The sequence below is a fragment of the Zootoca vivipara genome, chromosome 4 (assembly GCF_965207765.1).
Source record: "Zootoca vivipara chromosome 4, rZooViv2.hap1.1, whole genome shotgun sequence".
NCBI lineage: Eukaryota > Metazoa > Chordata > Lepidosauria > Squamata > Lacertidae > Zootoca > Zootoca vivipara.
Window position 1 is genome coordinate 45194910 of NC_142587.1, and position 17683 is coordinate 45212592.

Sequence of the window (17683 nt, forward strand, 5' to 3'; positions counted from 1 at the left end):
ACAACCTGTGCACATGCATATGTACAAAATGTCCCAAATTTAACATTTACGGTTTTTTAACCAAGTTACCTTTTGTTTAGAAAATACATCTGTTGGGCTGTAGTGAACCTCCACAAGTGAAGAAAAATAATATACAAATTTAAGCCTTTCTAGCTAGTGGAAGACAAAGGTAAATAAGTAAAAAAAAAAAAGATTTGTCGCACCATATAAGTTTTTTTAAAAAAACAAAAACAAAAAACACCAAGGTATAAAGCTATCCAGCTTTGGTACTGTTTTTAGGACCCTGGGAATCAGGTGACTCAAGGGAAGCATTTCAGTCAATGGGTGGTATTGACCTAAGTTTTAATCAGGGTAGACCCACTGAAATTAACGAACATAATTAAGTTAGCTGCATTAATTTCAGTGGATCTGCTCTGAGTGAAACTTAGTCCAATACCACCTGCTATAACTAGAGGACAGCAAACATGTTATATATACTCATTTTTTAGTATTTTAAAGAGATACAGTGGTCAGAAAGTAACCGAATCAAGGCACACATAGAGCTGTGTCCCCTTTCAGCTGTGTATATTTGTCGCGTTTCCTCTCCCCGTCTTCAACCTCCTACCGAGATCTCAGTAAAATTCCAGTAAAACAGTTCTTTTAATCAAACGAAAAAGACATTCACTGTTTAAAAGGCAGGAAGTGTGAGAAAATAATGAGCTAATACCGTCTTAGAGAATGTGGAACGGAAATGGGATTTGGCCCTTTAGACCAACCAAAGAGAGTAAACCAATTCTGAACTGCTGAAATGACTTTCTCATGAAAAGCATACTCCACTGTGCCTTCATCAGGAAAAACCAATGATTCAAATTTGCTTCTAGCACGTCTAGTTGGATAGGTAGATTCACTCTTCAGCATTTCAAGCATCTTTTCCAATTCTGCAGAAAAATATCTGAATTTAGTTGTAATTATACCACTTCTTAGAACACAAAGTAGTAGTAAAGCACTTACTTTCTTTTACGTTTGATTTCTGCTGGAAAGAAAACCAAGGACTTTAGGTGTGTTTGTACACTGTGGCGGCTGATCAGTAGCTACACTACTATGAAGAAATCATTAGCAGACTAAATCAATGTATAGCTCCATACTGGAACATGATTAATTAGATCAGCTGATAATAAATGCATTGACATTTCTTCAGTTCCAGCAGTGTACTAAGTAGAGGTGTGCACTCATCACAAGATTCAGCGCTTCAGAAAATAGTCCCAAATCAGCTCAGGCTGCTTTAGAGACTACTCAGCAACTCAGATGTGAATCTCAGTTCAGGAAAAGCAAAGCATTGTGCCTTCCCACTATCATAGGTAAATCACTCAAATTACTAACTTTATTTCATTTTCTTTAAGACAGTCTCAAATGAAATTTGCAGGTATACGATTCTCTCCTAGCTGGGTAAAAGCTGGCAAATTCCAGACAAAGAGGTGCTGGCCACATCTAAAGTTTGCTTTTTTGCTTTTTATTTTATTTTTTAAAGGTACAAATCTATTTTCTTTTTGACAGAATCTGATGGCATTTGTAGGTGTGGAATGCCATTGCGGGGATTAATGCTGCCAAATTTCAAAAGGATAGCTGCATTAGTTTTCCTGCAACTGCAGGCCTTAACAGTTCTAAGGTAGTTAAAAACCCCTCTATTGTTTTGTGAGTTTCACCTGCATACCGGTAGCTCAGTTGGGTAGAGCGTGGAGCGAGGCCACAGGTTTGATCCCTGTATGGGACAACTGCATATGCCTGCACTGCAGGGGGTTGGACTAGATGGTCCTCAGGGTCCCTTCCAACTCTACAATTCTATGATTTTCAAGCAAGTGCCAATAGCAGAACTGGCGCACGGTGGTGCATTATTTCAATATCCCTCCCTCAAAGAACTGTGGTTGGCCAACCCTGCTAAAATCATTCCATTTGAATAGAAGCCAGATTGTCTATTTCAAAACTACTGCTGGATTAGACTAATGGTCCATCTACTCCGGCATTTATTTATATATTTATTGTTTAATCTATTTATATTTGGTCTTTTAGTGTGAATCCACACAAGACAGCTAATAAACTAGCTGATATTCTTTTTCTCAGCAGCAACATCTATTGAAACTTTCTAATATTGATTCCCAAGAATGTGATATTTGTTTTGATATCCTGTCCAGGAACATACATAAAATCCTGATTAGCATAGTTAAGTCAGTTTTGTTTGTTGTGTGAGTAGGACCATAGCCACCGCATAGCATATCTCCTAAACAAGAATGCCTCTTAAATCAGGCATCCCCAAACTTCGGCCCTCCAGATGTTTTGGACTACAATCCCTATCATCCCTGACCACTGGTCCTGTTAGCTAGGGATCATGGGAGTTGTAGGCCAAAACATCAGGAGGGCCGCAGTTTGGGGATGCCTGTGACTTAAACCTACAGGCGTCTGGAAGCCTATATAGCTATAGCCATGCTGCAGGATTTGGAATCTAACACAGAATCTATTAACTTCAGGCAACCCTGTAAATCTAAACTGTCATTAACAAACATTTCTAGCCCTTGTGGTTGTAAAGAAAGCCTGTACATTATACCTGCAAAAGAATCTTCAGAGTTGGTGATTCTCTCAAAAGTACCAGAAGATATTTGTGAACATGATCCTGGAACATAGCATGGATGCTGCAAAGTTTCTCCGGTGCTGTAAATTATCTCATTAGACTCTATAAATTTGATTAAAATGTAACATGTTTTACAATACTTTCTGCAATTAATAAGTACAAAAGCATTTGCCACCCCACCCACCCACCCCGCTAATTGCATACTACATACCATAGACATGGGCCATGTTTGGCCCTCCTATCTGTTAATGAGCCCCCTAGCATTCATCTGACACATTTTCTCCCCCTTCATTATATTATATTATCTCCTGTCCCAAACAACCCTCTAAATTACTAGGTAGGAGAGCAGAAGCATTGAGCAGCAAGTGGAGGCACAAAAGGAAGGAGTATTCCTAATCTGTACATCACTGAAGCTGGAGAAGCTAGGGTTGGCTGGTGAAGGAGCAGTGAGGAGGGACAAAAGAAGGAAAGGGTGATCCTGGACAAGCTGGGGAAATCTAAGAGTTTGTGGGTTGAAAGGAGTACCTAAGCCCAAAACTCATTTCTAACGGGTTCGGCTGTTGGGTGTGCAAGCTCCTCCGTCCTTTCAAGTTCTCATATTCCTCCTACTCCTCCAGATACTAGTTTGTGGTGGCAGCTGTGCACCAACAGCATTGGTAGAGCTGGTGTTGGCTGATAGTGGAGCAGTGGGAATGAAGAAGAAAGTGGTGAACCAGGAATCTGAGAGGAGAGCCCCTTCCAATGCTATCAGTTGCTCAAATTGCAAAATTTATCCAAACTGTAGAAAGTGAAGAGGTGATTTGCAAAGCAGCCAGCTCCTCCCACCCCACATCAAGTTCTCAGCAGCATCTGCAGCATTAGAGAAGTCCCGATTGGAGCCAGGGAAGGGAGGGTATGGAGAGGGGGGACACATATAAACAGCTGGTTGAGATATGTGGATGGATGACTGGATGGGATGGGAAGGAAGGGGTGTGAGACAGAAAGAGAGGTTGTGAGAGTTATCTAACTTTGTATGTGGAGAACCAGCTTCCATTTACCGCTGCTGATTAACCTCATCTTCTGCAAATTTATTCATTCTTGATTTACTCATTGCTCCTCACACACCTCTCTCTCTCTCTCTCTCTCTCTCTCTCTCTCTCTCTCTCTCTCTCTCTCTCTCTCTCTCTCTCTCCCCTCCTGCTTATTATCTGTTTTTCTTCATTTGAATAACACTGGGCATTTTAAGTTTTCACTGCTACTCTTTCCCATCCACACAAAGTATCAGCTTGTACAGGACATACAATTGAAATGCCGTTTGGTTGCCAAAGAAAATTAGAAGCCCTTTTTAAGGATAATCTTACTATAATGTGTTAACTATGATAAGTAGTTGAGCTATCCTTTAAAATGAAACTTCAGTCTAAGTAGATAAAACGTTCCACGCTCACCACTTCTCAGGGTAATTTGTTGGTTGGTAAGGTGGCTTGCCAGGTAGGGATATACAGTAAGGAGGCAATTCTCTGCCGTTGCAGACACCTGAAGTGGGAATCTAGAAATACAACAACAGGAGGTATTTTCAGTTAACACATTCAGTTTCTTCGATACCAGGGTCCCAAACCCAAGACTGTAATGCAAGCATTGCAATGCAAGCATGGGAAACCCACGATCCTTCAGTAGTTGTTAGACTACAGCTCCCATCATCCCTGACCAGGGGCCACCCTGGTGATGGGTGATGGAGTACAACAATATATTGATGGCCTTTTTCAATGCATACATTCATATTCCTGCACATAAACACTTTCATTCATTTTAGTAGAAGGGGAAGCAATAAGCACACCAAGCAACAGAGAAACACAACAAAGCAAATTCTGCCTAAAATGGGAAGCCTGTTATAATACCTCCGGAGGAAGTGTATGTATGTAGCTTAAGGAAAGCTGAGTTATGGAACTCCTGTCCACAAGGAAAATCATTGTACAAACAATTTAGAAATTTTGAAACATGGATTAGATATTAGTAGGAAATGATGTAATTGCTAGCTGATTATGCCAAGCTCTGCCTCAATCTTGTGACTGGTGACTTTCAGTAATTTTCAGCCGTGGGGATAGAAAGCCTGAGAATAGAAAGCATGTTTAACATGATTAAAGATAGATAACTCCCAAAACAACAGCATCACCTGCTTATTAAGCTTTTCAGGATTTATGCATTCCTAGTCAGGTTTGTTATTTTGCTACACCTTTAAGACCATGAGTTAGGAAAACATCTCTAGAGAGCATTTATGGCATAATTGCTGGTTGTTTTAGTCTTCTGCTGCCTGACATTATTTCATGGGATGGGTTTTTAATGTTTTCTAGAAATGTTTATCCATTTTGTTAGGCATCTGGGGACGTTAAAATTCTGGGGGGTAGAAATATAAATTTTATACTATAATTGTGCATTGTGAATATACAAAAGCTTATTTTAAACTTATGGCACCTAATTGAGCAGCACTCCAAAAACAGGACAGAGCTATTAACTCATTATTGGTCTTCAGGCGTCACTTTATTTACCCAGGCTTTTGTGAGTTAATTTATTTATTATATTTAAATCCCACCTTTTCTCCAAGGAGTTCAAGGTGGCATGCACACTTCTTTTCCCTCTAAATGTTATCCTCACAACAACCCTGCCAGGTAAGTTAGTCTCAGAGACTGTGACAGGCCCATAGCTGCCAAGTTATCCCTTTTTTTAAGGGATTTTCCCTTATGTTGAATAGGCTTCCTCGCGAGAAAAGGGAAAACTTGGCAGCTATGGACAGGCCCAAGGTCACCCAGTGAGCTCCTTGGCTGAGTGGAGATTCAATCCCTGATCTCCCACGTCCTAGTCCAACACTCTCGCCACTTGATGCTCAGCAACAATATCTGAATCAGTGTTTACTGAATTGTTATTACTTCTTTTTAGCATGCTTTTATTGTTTGTGTTATAATGTTAATATGTGTGTTGCACATGGCCCTGAGCTCCTTTGAAGGAAGCACAATTTATAAATATATTAAGTAATATAAATAAATAAAACTGGGAAACGCCCAAGAAATTACAATGGTGAGAAGGAGTAGCAATCAGCTACATGCTTGCTCACCTCCCTCTGTTGCTGTTTCTTTTGTAACTTTACTACCAGCCCACAGGGCTATTTTTCTAGAAAAAAGAGGTGCCAGAATTCACCACGAACACCTTCCTCTTTCTCTTAGAATGGCAATGGCAGCCACCTGATAGCCGCTGGAACTCACCTGAGAGGTTCTGGAACCCACCTCAGAACTGAGTTCCAGCGAGTTCACCCTGGGGAGAAAAAAGCACTGCCACTTCTCTCTTTGATGGCCAGGAGAAGGAGAAAGAGTAGCTGCAGGCTCCAAAGGACCAACAGGTCAGTCAGGATGAGCCGAGCCAAGATAAAAAAGCAGTCAATATACAGAGCTTTTGTGCTGAGCATGCCCCATTTCTTGCAACTGTCTTCTTGTTTTTGTCTCCGCTCTCCCCATAGTCCTGGCACCTGGTGTAACTCTCATGAACCCATTTCTATACCAGAATGCACTTGAGCTATGCTGCCACACCTCCTATTAAAAAGGCTACACAGGGTCCTTTTCCTCCTCTTCAGTCCCACTTCTGCAGGTGAGTGGGAAAGAGGAAACCACTAGTGAAAAGGTGAGGAGCCATCCCCTCTTCACTCAGGTGGATGGATTATTTGGCCACTTCACTGGCTCAACAAAGTTAGGTTTTTTTCCTGCAGGCCACCAAAATCCTGGAACCAGCACTGGGCCACATGTTCTTTGGAATTCTCTCTATGTAGTAAATCAACCATTTCAAACAGTAGCATTTTAAATGAGATTTGCCCTCAAGACATAATCTGACTACATCTTTCTCCATTTTTTAGACACTTCCCCTCAGCTAAGTGACATCTTTTAAGAATTTCCCCAAGTTATTTCTACACATAGAAGTACCTAAATGTGACTACCTGTTCTTTTCTCCATCAACAAAGAGTACATTCTTCAAAAAGGAAATAGGCTTTGAAGAACAGAAACTGACATGGCAGGTAAATCCAATATTGGTTCCTTCTGATGTCACTTGAATTACATTGCCATTTGGAAAATCCACTGTTAAAGGATCAATCTGATGAACATCCTCTCTAGAGTCCGATTCTGAAATTTCAACTTGCAAGACTGTCGAACTATTTAAAAAAGAAGAAGCAGTAAGATATGTAGTCCCAAAGGATCAATGTAACAAAGTTGAAGAATATATTTTCACAGTTGTTTTCAGAGAATTACTTTAAGGGGGGAAAACATTTTCTAATTAGCTGTCAGATGAGAATCCTTTGAGTAAAGTAACAGCTAGTTTGTATTAAACAAGCACTTCTTACTTGGGAGTTCATAAACAAAAGGTGAAGGACTTCAGGTTATATTAAAACTTATTCATAATTTTCATTTATGTTTATACTGTTACATTATCCAGCTTCTTGAAGAGTAAAATTTAGAGGAACACCAAGCTGATTTTGCATATTGCTTCGTTGAGTCTGGTTGCAATGCCACTTCAGCTAGGAACACCATTTAGTGTTTGTACAAAGAACAATTTTTAGCAAAGTCAAGGGCTTGAACACTCAGTAGAACTTCCTTCTTCATGTGGAAAGGCACAACCCCATGCTATATCACAGTGATGTCCAACAGGTTGATCACAATCAACAGGCCAAGCCCCAAAAGATTGTGGTCAATCGTGGGTTGCCTTTAAATTGCCAGCCGTAATTAGAATTGTGGTGGAAGTCTCCGCCCCCCCCCTGCTGCCCTCATTCTGTCCGTAAAATGGGCGATTGTTTGTGATACTAAGCTTATCTTTATCACTTTGCCCACTTGTTATTGTCACAGGGTTTTTTAAGCATTTTATGACCTCCCTCCCTAAAAAAAGCTCCACCACTTTGTCTTCCCCTAAAAAAAGTTCAACAACTTTCTGTTCCAACTGCAGTATATCACAAGCTGATACCCTGTTCAAGTTCTAAAAGAGGTTTATGATGTGACGTGATGAGCTATTTAAGAAAAACACATCCAAAGCCCTCCAGGGCATGCATGAATAGTTCCTCAGATCCAATTCATTCTAAATAATAAAGGAATGTGTAGACCAAAAACCTATAAAAGCACCAACTTATATATTTTGGTGAACACAGTCCTACAATTAGCACAATCCTACAAGGCTAGTTGAACCTCTACAGCAGCGGTGGCCAAGTCTGAAGAGACTGTGATCTACTCACAGAGTTAAAAACTGGCAGTGATCTACCCCCTCTTGGGGGGTTCAGATCAAAGTTGTTGAGATTTTTTTAGGAAGGCCCATTGTTGAGCTTTTCTGAGGCGGGAGGAAAGCCCTTGGGGGGGGGGTGAATGGCTAAAATGTTGAGCATTTTTTTAGGGGATCCAAAGTTGTTGAGCTTCTTTGGGGAGCCAGTGATCTACCAGTGATCTACCACAGACGTCCAGTGATCTACCGGTAGATCACGATCAACCTGTTGGACGTGCCTGCTCTACAGCACCAAAAAAAAGCCCAAAGGTTTGGGTAGCTGGAGGTTAAGTAACATAATAGGCTAGGTAGTAAATGGTATAACTAAATGGCAAACAGGTCTAAGACGTTCCTTACTAAATCATATTCTAGATATGGTGCTGTGCCCAAGCAGAGCTGTCCTGGCAGCCCTATGGATGCTACAGAAAGAGCCTTCAGCGGACCAACTTCCCTTTCTGCCCAACGCAATGCATTTCCAGAAAAAAAGCCTGTAGCATGTCAAAACAGTCCAGCATAGGCTTAGATGATATGATGTCTGGTCCTGAACTAGCACATAGGCGCATACTTATTGTATCTTCTCCATGTCTGGCATCATAAGACATCAGGCACTGGAAAGTTGAAAAACAATTCAAGCCGAAGTTCCAAAAAAAAAAAAAAAAGACTCAAGAAAGCATTCTCTGTAGGCATGGCTTGAATTTGGCACTTTTTCAATTAGGTACCTTTTTTTCTGATGTCACGCAAAGTAAAAAGAAGGCACCAAATTCAAAAAGCTCTGCTTCAAGCTATGGCTACAACAGAAGAATTTTTATTTGCAATTGTGACTTGAAATTTCTGTCACCTCCTGTCATCATATTACCTGCCCACCTGTCCAAGTGGCCTGCAGAGGATTTTCACTTCTGGATCTGGCCATCTGCTCTGATCTAATTCCATACCCCATCTCACAACAAATTACTGACACATAATAAGGCATAATTAATTAACCCAAGATCCCTAATACATATTATTGTAAGAATTAGGAAAAGCGATGTAGGTAAGCCTGTCTCACAGATAAGCTATCCTGCAACTTCACAATTTGTTGCAACTGTTTTCCCCTATTCATTTACCAGCAGCACAAGACGTTATTTTGAAAAGAGAAGGCATAAATTAATCTCATGTTGTTGTTGTTGTTGTTGTTGTTGTTGTTGTTGTTGTTAAAAAGAATGTCACTTCCTCTCATATGTATAAACTCACCCTTTAAATTAATAAGAGTTTTACAGAAGAACTCCAGTAGGGGAAAGCAGTTTATACTTGATTGCAACTTAAACTGTAATTTAGGTAAATTGTAATTTACCTTAAATAATTCTGAGGAATTATACAGACATCTACCCCTGTTTCCACATTGAGAGGAACTGGAGTCAGTATCACGAGCTGAGGTTCAAAGTTGATCTTGGATGACATCATAGACCCAGATAAAGTGACTATTCGGTAAACAGATACATCTTCATTCAGAAGAACTGGCACTTGAGCTGTATATGCCCCAGCTGAATCTGGAAAAAAATGTAATGGTTATCCATATTAACATAAATTAAGTGTGCTTTTTAAGCAGCAGATTAGACTAGATTCTTGCTAAGCATGCTAAGCTGTAGCATTTCTGTTGGATTCAACAGATTTTTCTAGGAAGTTATTTTACAAAAAGGCTTTTTTTAAAAAAAACTTTATATACTACATTTTCTATAGGAGCCCAAGAAGGATTCAATAAAGATATAGCATAAAATAAATGAAAATTAACCATAAAATCACATTTTAAATGCTTGCTGAAATTTTTAAAAAGTGGTCACCAAACACATGAGGGTCATCAAGGAGAGGCGTGCCTGATCTCAGTTAAGAGGTCCAAAGAACTGGACCTAGAATGCTGAACACACAGCATGTGTTAGATATGAATAATGCATGTGAGTCATGGGAACCAGTAACAGGGACTCCCTCAAAGATCTCAGTGATCGGACAGGGGTATCATGAACCTAAGTTGTTATGAGTCTTAAGAACATTGATTGGAGGCCAGTGCAAGTTTTTAAGCAGTGGAGGTGTGTGCTGGAGGTAACTAGCCTAGCTGCAGCATTTTATACCAGCTGGAAGTTTTTGTAAAGGGGCCCAGCTTTTATGAAGGGCAATGACTCACTTCAAAGATCTTTACCATTTACTTCATTCTTGCCAAGTTTAAAAGATAACATACTCTCTTTGACAACTTTTGATACAACATCAGTAGTGAGCAAGTTCACAATTAATATCTTCATAGGTTGACACAGGCTTGTACTACTCTTCATCTAGTCAAGCAAAAACTGCTTCCCAGCAGCTAGGTATGAAAGCCTTAAATACGGTATCTTTTTCACCTTTATTTGACATACTACTATCATCAAAATGTATGGATAAGTAAACAGGACAGGGAAAAGTGGAGTAATTATTTTTGTGGACTTACTGAATGGCTGATTTAGCAGTTAACTTGCTTGTACCAATCTTGATAAAACTATAGCTCCCTGTTCCTATAAATACACACTTTGTGATGTTTCTATCACTAGCCCTTTTCATTACTGAACTTTCCAACATAAAGCAACAGAAAATGTTCTAAGTAAGCAAGGAAAGTGCTAAGACCCTATTTCTCTTTGTAGTATCTCTATCAAACATTCCATAGATGCACAGCAAGCAAAGTTTTAGACAGGCTGGCTTTGAAAAGAGAGGTGAGTTCACAGCTGTACTAGTAGGAATTATCCATGACACAGGCCTAGTCTCAGGAGACTTGTAAGCCCTTGACTATGTCGAATATGTTATGCAATAAAGCAGCAATGTCTGAGGCTGCAGCAAAGCAACCTTGACTTCCTTCTTAGTATTTCCCAGACCAAAATCCAGTTCCTGCATGGTGGAATGTGGAGCTCAGCTGATTCATCCTGGCTTGCATATTTGTTTCAAGATAGAAACTGATGTTTCCCGAGCTCCTATAAACACATTGCAAGTACACTTTTCATAAGACAACAGATAGGAGCAATTCTGAGCATCAGCAAATTAAATTTTGTTCAGAATCAAGTCAACCTCCCTAGCTTATGGTTGTTTATGCATACAGAATTTACAACTTGTGTTCTTCTGGTACCAATCAACTACTTTGCAAACATTCAGTGAAAATTGTGTTTGCTTTAAAACAGAATAGGAAATATAAATGGTGCTGCTGCTTTTCAGAGTCTTCAAAACCCTTTCAAAGGCGGAAGCTTAAACAAAGAGCATTAATTTTAAATACAGAAAGAGAGAGCAAACTGAATCAGGTTTGGGGGAATACTTACATGGACAGAAACATATGGTAACAACTGTAGATTGGCCTGGATAGAGAACTCCAGTAAACAAACTAAATTTGAAGATGCCATTATCTACTGCTTTGCCAGCAGCATCAAGATCAAATCTCCAAGTAATCTGTTTCTTTGAGACGTTATTCAGGTGTAGCTTCTGCAGAAAGATGTGGACGAAAAAGTTGGGCCATTACTTTCATTACTGCAGCGAGATATACTTATCTGTTTTTAATTAACATTCAGGAGACTGGAGTTCACAAAGTCATGTCCCACCGCTCAGATTTCAAGCTTATGTTCCCAAAACCTCAGTAGCAGTCCATATGATAGCAAAGTCATGCAGCTGTCCTCCTGATACCAGTGTTGCTACAGCACATTCAACTTTGCTGTCAATCTGTGCCACCCTAGACCTGTCCAGGAAAGCTGGCGTAAAATCAGTGCTGGGACGGCAGCCACACAGTTCCACACCACACCATGCTACAACTGAAAAACTTCAAGAGCAACACTTAATTGTATCACACAAAAACAGTGACATCAGGATGTCATCCAGGTATGGATGGAAACAAAACCCTTTAGTCTGGAAATATGTTATTAAGGCAACAGACAAGTCCATGAAAACTCATGGAGCTGAGGCAAGTCCTAAACAAAGCACTTGATATTGGAAGTGGAACTAGTGGTAACAAACTGGAAAAACCATATGTGGCCATCCTTCCTTGAAATGTGGAGGTAGGCCCCAGAAATGTCATTCATTTGGTTGACTCCTGCTTCAATAGACTTAAGTCTTGTTGTGGAATGGCAAAATGAGTAAGGATATCAATGTGATCACTCCACAATGCCCTCTCTGCTCTGGTGAAGCTCAGAATGTTCCTTGGTACTCTGGGCTATAAAACAGGCTGAACAACGGTTGGAGCACAGGTAGATCCAGTCTCATAGTGAAAATAACCAAACACAGATTAGAGCTCATAATGGTACTTACCATGTAGTATGGATAAGAGCAATAAACTATAACTTAATTCACATAAGACAGAGGTACTGCGGATAGACAGCTCTTCAGTCCAGGAACTTGGAAGGTAGCCTGTTTTGGATGGAGTAGACGTTGTCCCCCCAATACACAGTACACAGCTTGGGTGCACTCCTTGACCTTGGTTGTCATTGCAGATCCGGGTGACATTGGTGGCAAGGAGTGCCTATTTCCAGCTACAACTGGCTGACCAGTGCAGCTATTCTTGGATCAGGATAGCCTGACATCAGTAACACATGTTCTAGTGACCTCACTTTCGTATTATTGTACAGCATTCCTAAAAGCTCTGCACTAGCTTCTCTGTGTGCTACCAGGCTCAATTCCATGTGTTAGTGATGTTTTACAAAGCCCTGAATGGCCCAGAGTCCAAATAACCTGCAGAAGCACCTCCTCCAATACCAGCCAACTTGATCCTTAAAATAATCAGGAAAGGGATTGTCTGCTTGTGGTCCCCACTGGAATGTCAAGTGAGAAGATGTGTAGAAAGACCTCTATGGTAGCAACAACTCTGGAATGATCTCCTCTTAGAGATGCATCTGTTTCCCTCATGGTTGAGTTTCAGACCCAAACTGAAAATATTTTTATTAACCAAGGCTTTTGTCATTTAACAAACAGAAAGCACATTTCTCATGAACAATAAATGTACCTCCGTTTAATGATTCACTACAGAACAAGAGTAAAGCAGAACTGGAAGATCCAATCATCTCTGTAACATACCTACCTTTATGTTACTGCTGTCACTTATAACACCCAACTTCAAACTTCTCCTACAATACTGAAATATGATTTCTAAAGGAGAAACTTGCAGTGGTGGCTGTAATACTGTTGAAAGAAGAAAAAAATACACATAGTTATTTTTAAGCTCTGGACACATGCTTCTGCAAGTATCCTTTGTTTAAAATCTATAATCACTTAGACGTTCCTGGAACTGACTTACTTTCACTGTTTGATTGAGACATTGCCTCAAATGTCACAAATCTGACCCTCCACAAGAACATGCCACAGGCTCTCACAGTCTGGACTCTCTTCTTCACTTCCTCCCCCCAACTCAAACATAGTTTGCCCATTTACAGAAGGGCAAAACAAAGAGTACTGTGGCAACTTTGCCACAGAATTGTTGAGTAGTTTGAAGGCTAACACCATTATTCCGGTATGAATTATAATAGAGCACAGTCCATTTCATCAAGTGTAATCCTGCATCATACCATGATGGAGAGGAGGAAGGGCACTTCAAGAATGGCATGGTTCAATCACATCAGTTGGGCCAATCTGGTGCTCCTGTTGGCATGTTTGTGCCATGCCAACTTGACCATCATGCTCCTTCCACTCCCTGGTATGCTCCCATCTGCTGCTGGCCATATGGAGGGGTGGTGTGTCCTGTTCACCACCTGATGCAAAATGAGAATTTGCTGCCATGCCACTCCACTGCCACAGCCTCTTTTACCTGGGTTGCAAGGCTTCTGGTGAGATCTTGCGAGGACTTATGCAAGTCCTCGCAAGATCTCACCAGTGCTGCTGCCAGTACCACTTCTCTGCCAATGGCAGCAGAGCGGGCAGAGTGCCCACAGTTGCCTTCTATTGCCCAAGACAGCAGCCTCACCCTGCCTCACAGGTGGGCCGGCCCTGGCTATATGAGAGTGAAGTCAAAGAGAAACGATACGCTGAAAGAACAAACAGTGACAATTACAGGAAAGCAAAGTACAGTAATGACAGTGACAAATTAACAAAGCAATGTTGCTTTTAACACAAACATCCTTGCCATTCGTTAGCTAATTAAAACTTGTAATTTAATAAAAATGTATAATCTCAATCCAAGGTGACAAAATTGGATTGCTTGCTGAGTTCTAATTCCTTTGTTCAAGGATGGCCATTTTTATGGTCGGTTGCAGGGTGTTGGTAGGGTTAAAATGTTCCCCCCTCCAGGTTTCTGGGTACTGTCAGTGCTGAATCAGATTGTGTTAATTTATTGTTTTGTCTAGAGATTGACCTGTTTGTCCTACATAGAATGCAAAAGGGCATTTCTGACAGATTATGATGAGCAAGTAAACTTTAATTAGTCGCTGCCATTTTTTATTATCTGTTCTTTTTGAATATCATTTCACTGTGCCCTCACTCTCCTACATCCTGTCCCGCCAAAACTTGTCAGTTTTGGATTATAAAATGGATCTGAGGAAGTTGAGAGTAGTCTACAAAAGCTTATGTCATAATAAATTTGCAAGCCACAAGACATCTGAATCTTCATAATTTGAAGAATTTGCAAACCGTGACTTGGAAGCAGTCTTAATTGTAGTTTGCTGATCTAGATGTCATAGCAAACTATTGGTTAGAGAAAATCATTAAGTATTGGAGGAAACCTGGGCAGGAGAGAAAGGAAAAGAGTAAAATTGTGTGAGTCTACAGCCTGATTCCAGCCTTGAAACTATGGTATGCAGGACTAGGTTACAAGGTCTGAATTAAACCTACATATAATGAGCATTAAACTTTTAAATTTGCACCCAAAATAACAAGAAGAAAATAACATTAAAGCATAATAAAAGGGATGTCTTTTCGTATACCTATCATGAGGAGGTCAGTATCTCCTTCTTTTCAAATGAATTTAAAGCAAAAAATACAGTATTCTTCAAAGACAATGTGAAGTGCTTTAGAGTTGCTGCTAATTAAGTCAAACTGAATTGAAGTAGCATTTAAATCCATCTATTTTAATCATAGTCGAAAAGTAATTTTCACTAATGATGGAGAGTTCAAGTCATACTATTTTCTCTGAAACTACAGAATGTCATAAACCCATTATTAGCCTCTCTATTATTGTAATGGCACTTACATTTTTACAAAAAAGTGTATTGATTATGCTTGCTGCTCAAATTTAAGTATAGCTAAAGGAATAATAGAAACAGAAAGAAATAATAGCATTACTTTTTATTTCATAGAGTAATTGCTGCATTGAAATAAAGAAATAAAAGTACTATATACAGCCTAGAATTTGATAAAATACTTTTAAGGCTGTGGTGCTATGCACACTTTGAAATGACTTTCTTCTGAGTTAGTGTGCCACATTTGCATTGTAATCATTATTAAGGCTAGCTATTACAATGAAAAAAGAAAAGCTTGGTGGAAGAGGGGACCAACTGCTACAAGAGCCTATCAGGCATGTCTTATGACCGATTCACCTTTATATCATATTATGGTATCTTGCACCCAATTCCTAAAAATCTGCAACACTTATGGCATTGTATTTGGTGGCATTATACAGTGGTACCTTGGTTCTCAAACGCCTTGGTTCTCAAATGCCTTGGTTCTCAAACACCGAAAACCTGGAAGTAAGTGTTCCAGTTTTTGAACATTTTTCAGAAGCCGAACCGATGCGGCTGTTGGCTATTGTTTCCGGGGCACCTGCACCAATCAGAAGCTGCGCCTTGCTTTTTTGAACATTTCAGAAGTCAAATGGACTTCTGGAATGGATTAAGTTTGGCTCTTTTGTTTTTGCTATTTATTTTGCATTTTTGTTTTTGAGGTTTATTCGGTTAATTTGTTTTTGTGACTGTGTGGAACCCAGATCAGCTACTGATTGATTGTGTGACTTCTGAAATGGATAAAAGCCCCCCATCCAAACAATGAGAATCATCAGTGCATGTAAGGGAAAAAATAATTTTAATTTTTATCATCTACAATACTGTCTTATTTATTTTATAGTACAGTATATTGATTACAGTCATACCTTGGGTTACAGCTGCTTCAGGTTGCGTCTTCTTGGGTTGCGCTCCGTGCCGAACCCAGAAGCACATGCGCAGAAGTACTTAATCGCGTTTTGCGCATGCGCAGAAGCGCCGTATCGCGACCCGCACATGTGCAGACGCGGGTTGCAAATGCTGCGGGTTGCAAATGTGCCTCCCGCACAGATCACGTTCGCAACCCGAGCGTCCACTGTATTGCTTTCATTTGATGAATCAATGGTCTTGTTAGATAGTAAAATTCATGTTAAATTGCTGTTTTAGGGGTTGTTTTTAAAAGCCTGGAATGGATTAGTCCATTTTGCATTACTTTCTATGGGAAAGCGTGCCTTGGTTTTGGAATGCTTTGATTTTGGAATGGACTTCAGGAACGGATTAAGTTTGAGAATCAAGGTATCACTGCACTGGCATAGCACATTGTGCTATAAAGCTTATACCTGACTAAAGAGCTTCAGGGATTTTCCTGATTGGTTCAAACAACTACAGCACAATCCTATGCATGCATGCTCAGGAATAAGCTCCATTACTTTCATTCGGGCTTACTCCCTGGTAGGGATGCAGAACACAGAGAAATGGGGTACAATCAGTGCTTGATCACTGAATGTAACCACTGTGTAACGCCTGTGTAACTTTTGGTAGCCAGTTACATGTAAAACTGCCAGTCTGGGTGCAGCCTTGGAGGGAAATCCTTCTTTATAACATGTCTCCTCCCTATACCCAGTGTTGCACTCAAAACTAAAGAGAGCCAAAATGGAATGAAAGTTATTTAGTCACTTTTTTCCACGCTGACCCATCATTTCCTGTGGTTAATAAAAGTTGACACTGTTTAAAACAAGAAAAACAAGAAAAATGGCTGGGAGAGGCTGCAGAGTTAGCAAGTATAGAATGATGTGTACAAATCAAGATGCAAAGTTTATTATATTTTAAATGCATCTAAGATTACTAGCATCATTTCCTTGCCGCTGAAAATTACATCAGTCCCTATTTTTCTGTGCATGATAATTGGTTGTAGAATCTTTGAGTGGACTGAGTGATGTGGCCAGTGCAAGGAGAGCGTGCCTGTTGAGTGTAGGGATGTATGTTTATATTAGTTTTGTGTAGTGTGTACGCAAATTATTTTGGTAATTGTATGATTATATGTAAGAGCTTTTTTGCATTATTTATGAGATTTTTCTAGATACATACTGTAATTATGTTGCATTTTGAAGTTGCATTTTGATTTTTTTTTTGTATAGAGTTTGCTTCTTGGGTTTTTGTGTATTTTACTTATGTACATTTATTTATGCACTCAGCTATATTGCTGTTTAATTATGACATTATTGTCATCATCAGTACAATGTTGACTGTGGCTCTTAAAACAGGACAGACATCCAAGTTATCACTTGACTGCGATAACTGCTCTGTCAAGGCACAGCTCTGTCAGCTGGTTTCGCCACTTCTATCAAGAAAAAGCTCAAGGGTGCAGGTGGGAGGCAAGAGAGCTATATTACGATATGCACACATGTTTATGTTGTTTCTAAGGTTTACCTACCAGTTCCCTGAACTTTGCACACTTTAGTAGGTATAGTCAACAATTGAGGCCGTGGGACAATGATATGCTTTGCTGAACCAGAAAGATTTGTTTTTTTGGTGACCAGTGAAGATTCATCCTCATCAACGTTAATATTTATTGGAAGACTGAAGTCATATGCTGCCACCTAGAGGGAAAAAGTCATCACTTTTTCACTGATAACAAAAAGGAATACAGAAAACACACACACACACACTG

The 17683-nt window shown here is 39.9% G+C and overlaps 1 protein-coding gene across 5 annotated transcripts in view; it reads right to left on the bottom strand.

Annotated features, from left to right (window-relative positions):
• Positions 1–17683, bottom strand: part of CFAP47 (cilia and flagella associated protein 47) — a 191104-nt gene that overhangs the window by 141950 nt on the left and 31471 nt on the right. For 4 of the 5 annotated variants that reach the window (XR_015949533.1, XM_088667793.1, XM_060273533.2 and 1 more), the window contains exons 22-29: positions 17447–17612; positions 12909–13009; positions 11167–11326; positions 9192–9387; positions 6558–6770; positions 4027–4127; positions 2579–2704; positions 707–917 (exon numbers count right to left, since the gene is read on the bottom strand). Coding sequence is in view for 4 of the 5 variants with exons in the window: in XM_088667793.1 (XP_088523919.1) it covers positions 707–917; positions 2579–2704; positions 4027–4127; positions 6558–6770; positions 9192–9387; positions 11167–11326; positions 12909–13009; positions 17447–17612 (1274 nt within the window). In the remaining variant the exon portion in view is untranslated. The remainder of the gene's footprint in view (positions 1–706; positions 918–2578; positions 2705–4026; positions 4128–6557; positions 6771–9191; positions 9388–11166; positions 11327–12908; positions 13010–17446; positions 17613–17683) is intronic. The other variant, XM_088667791.1, reaches the window with a different exon arrangement.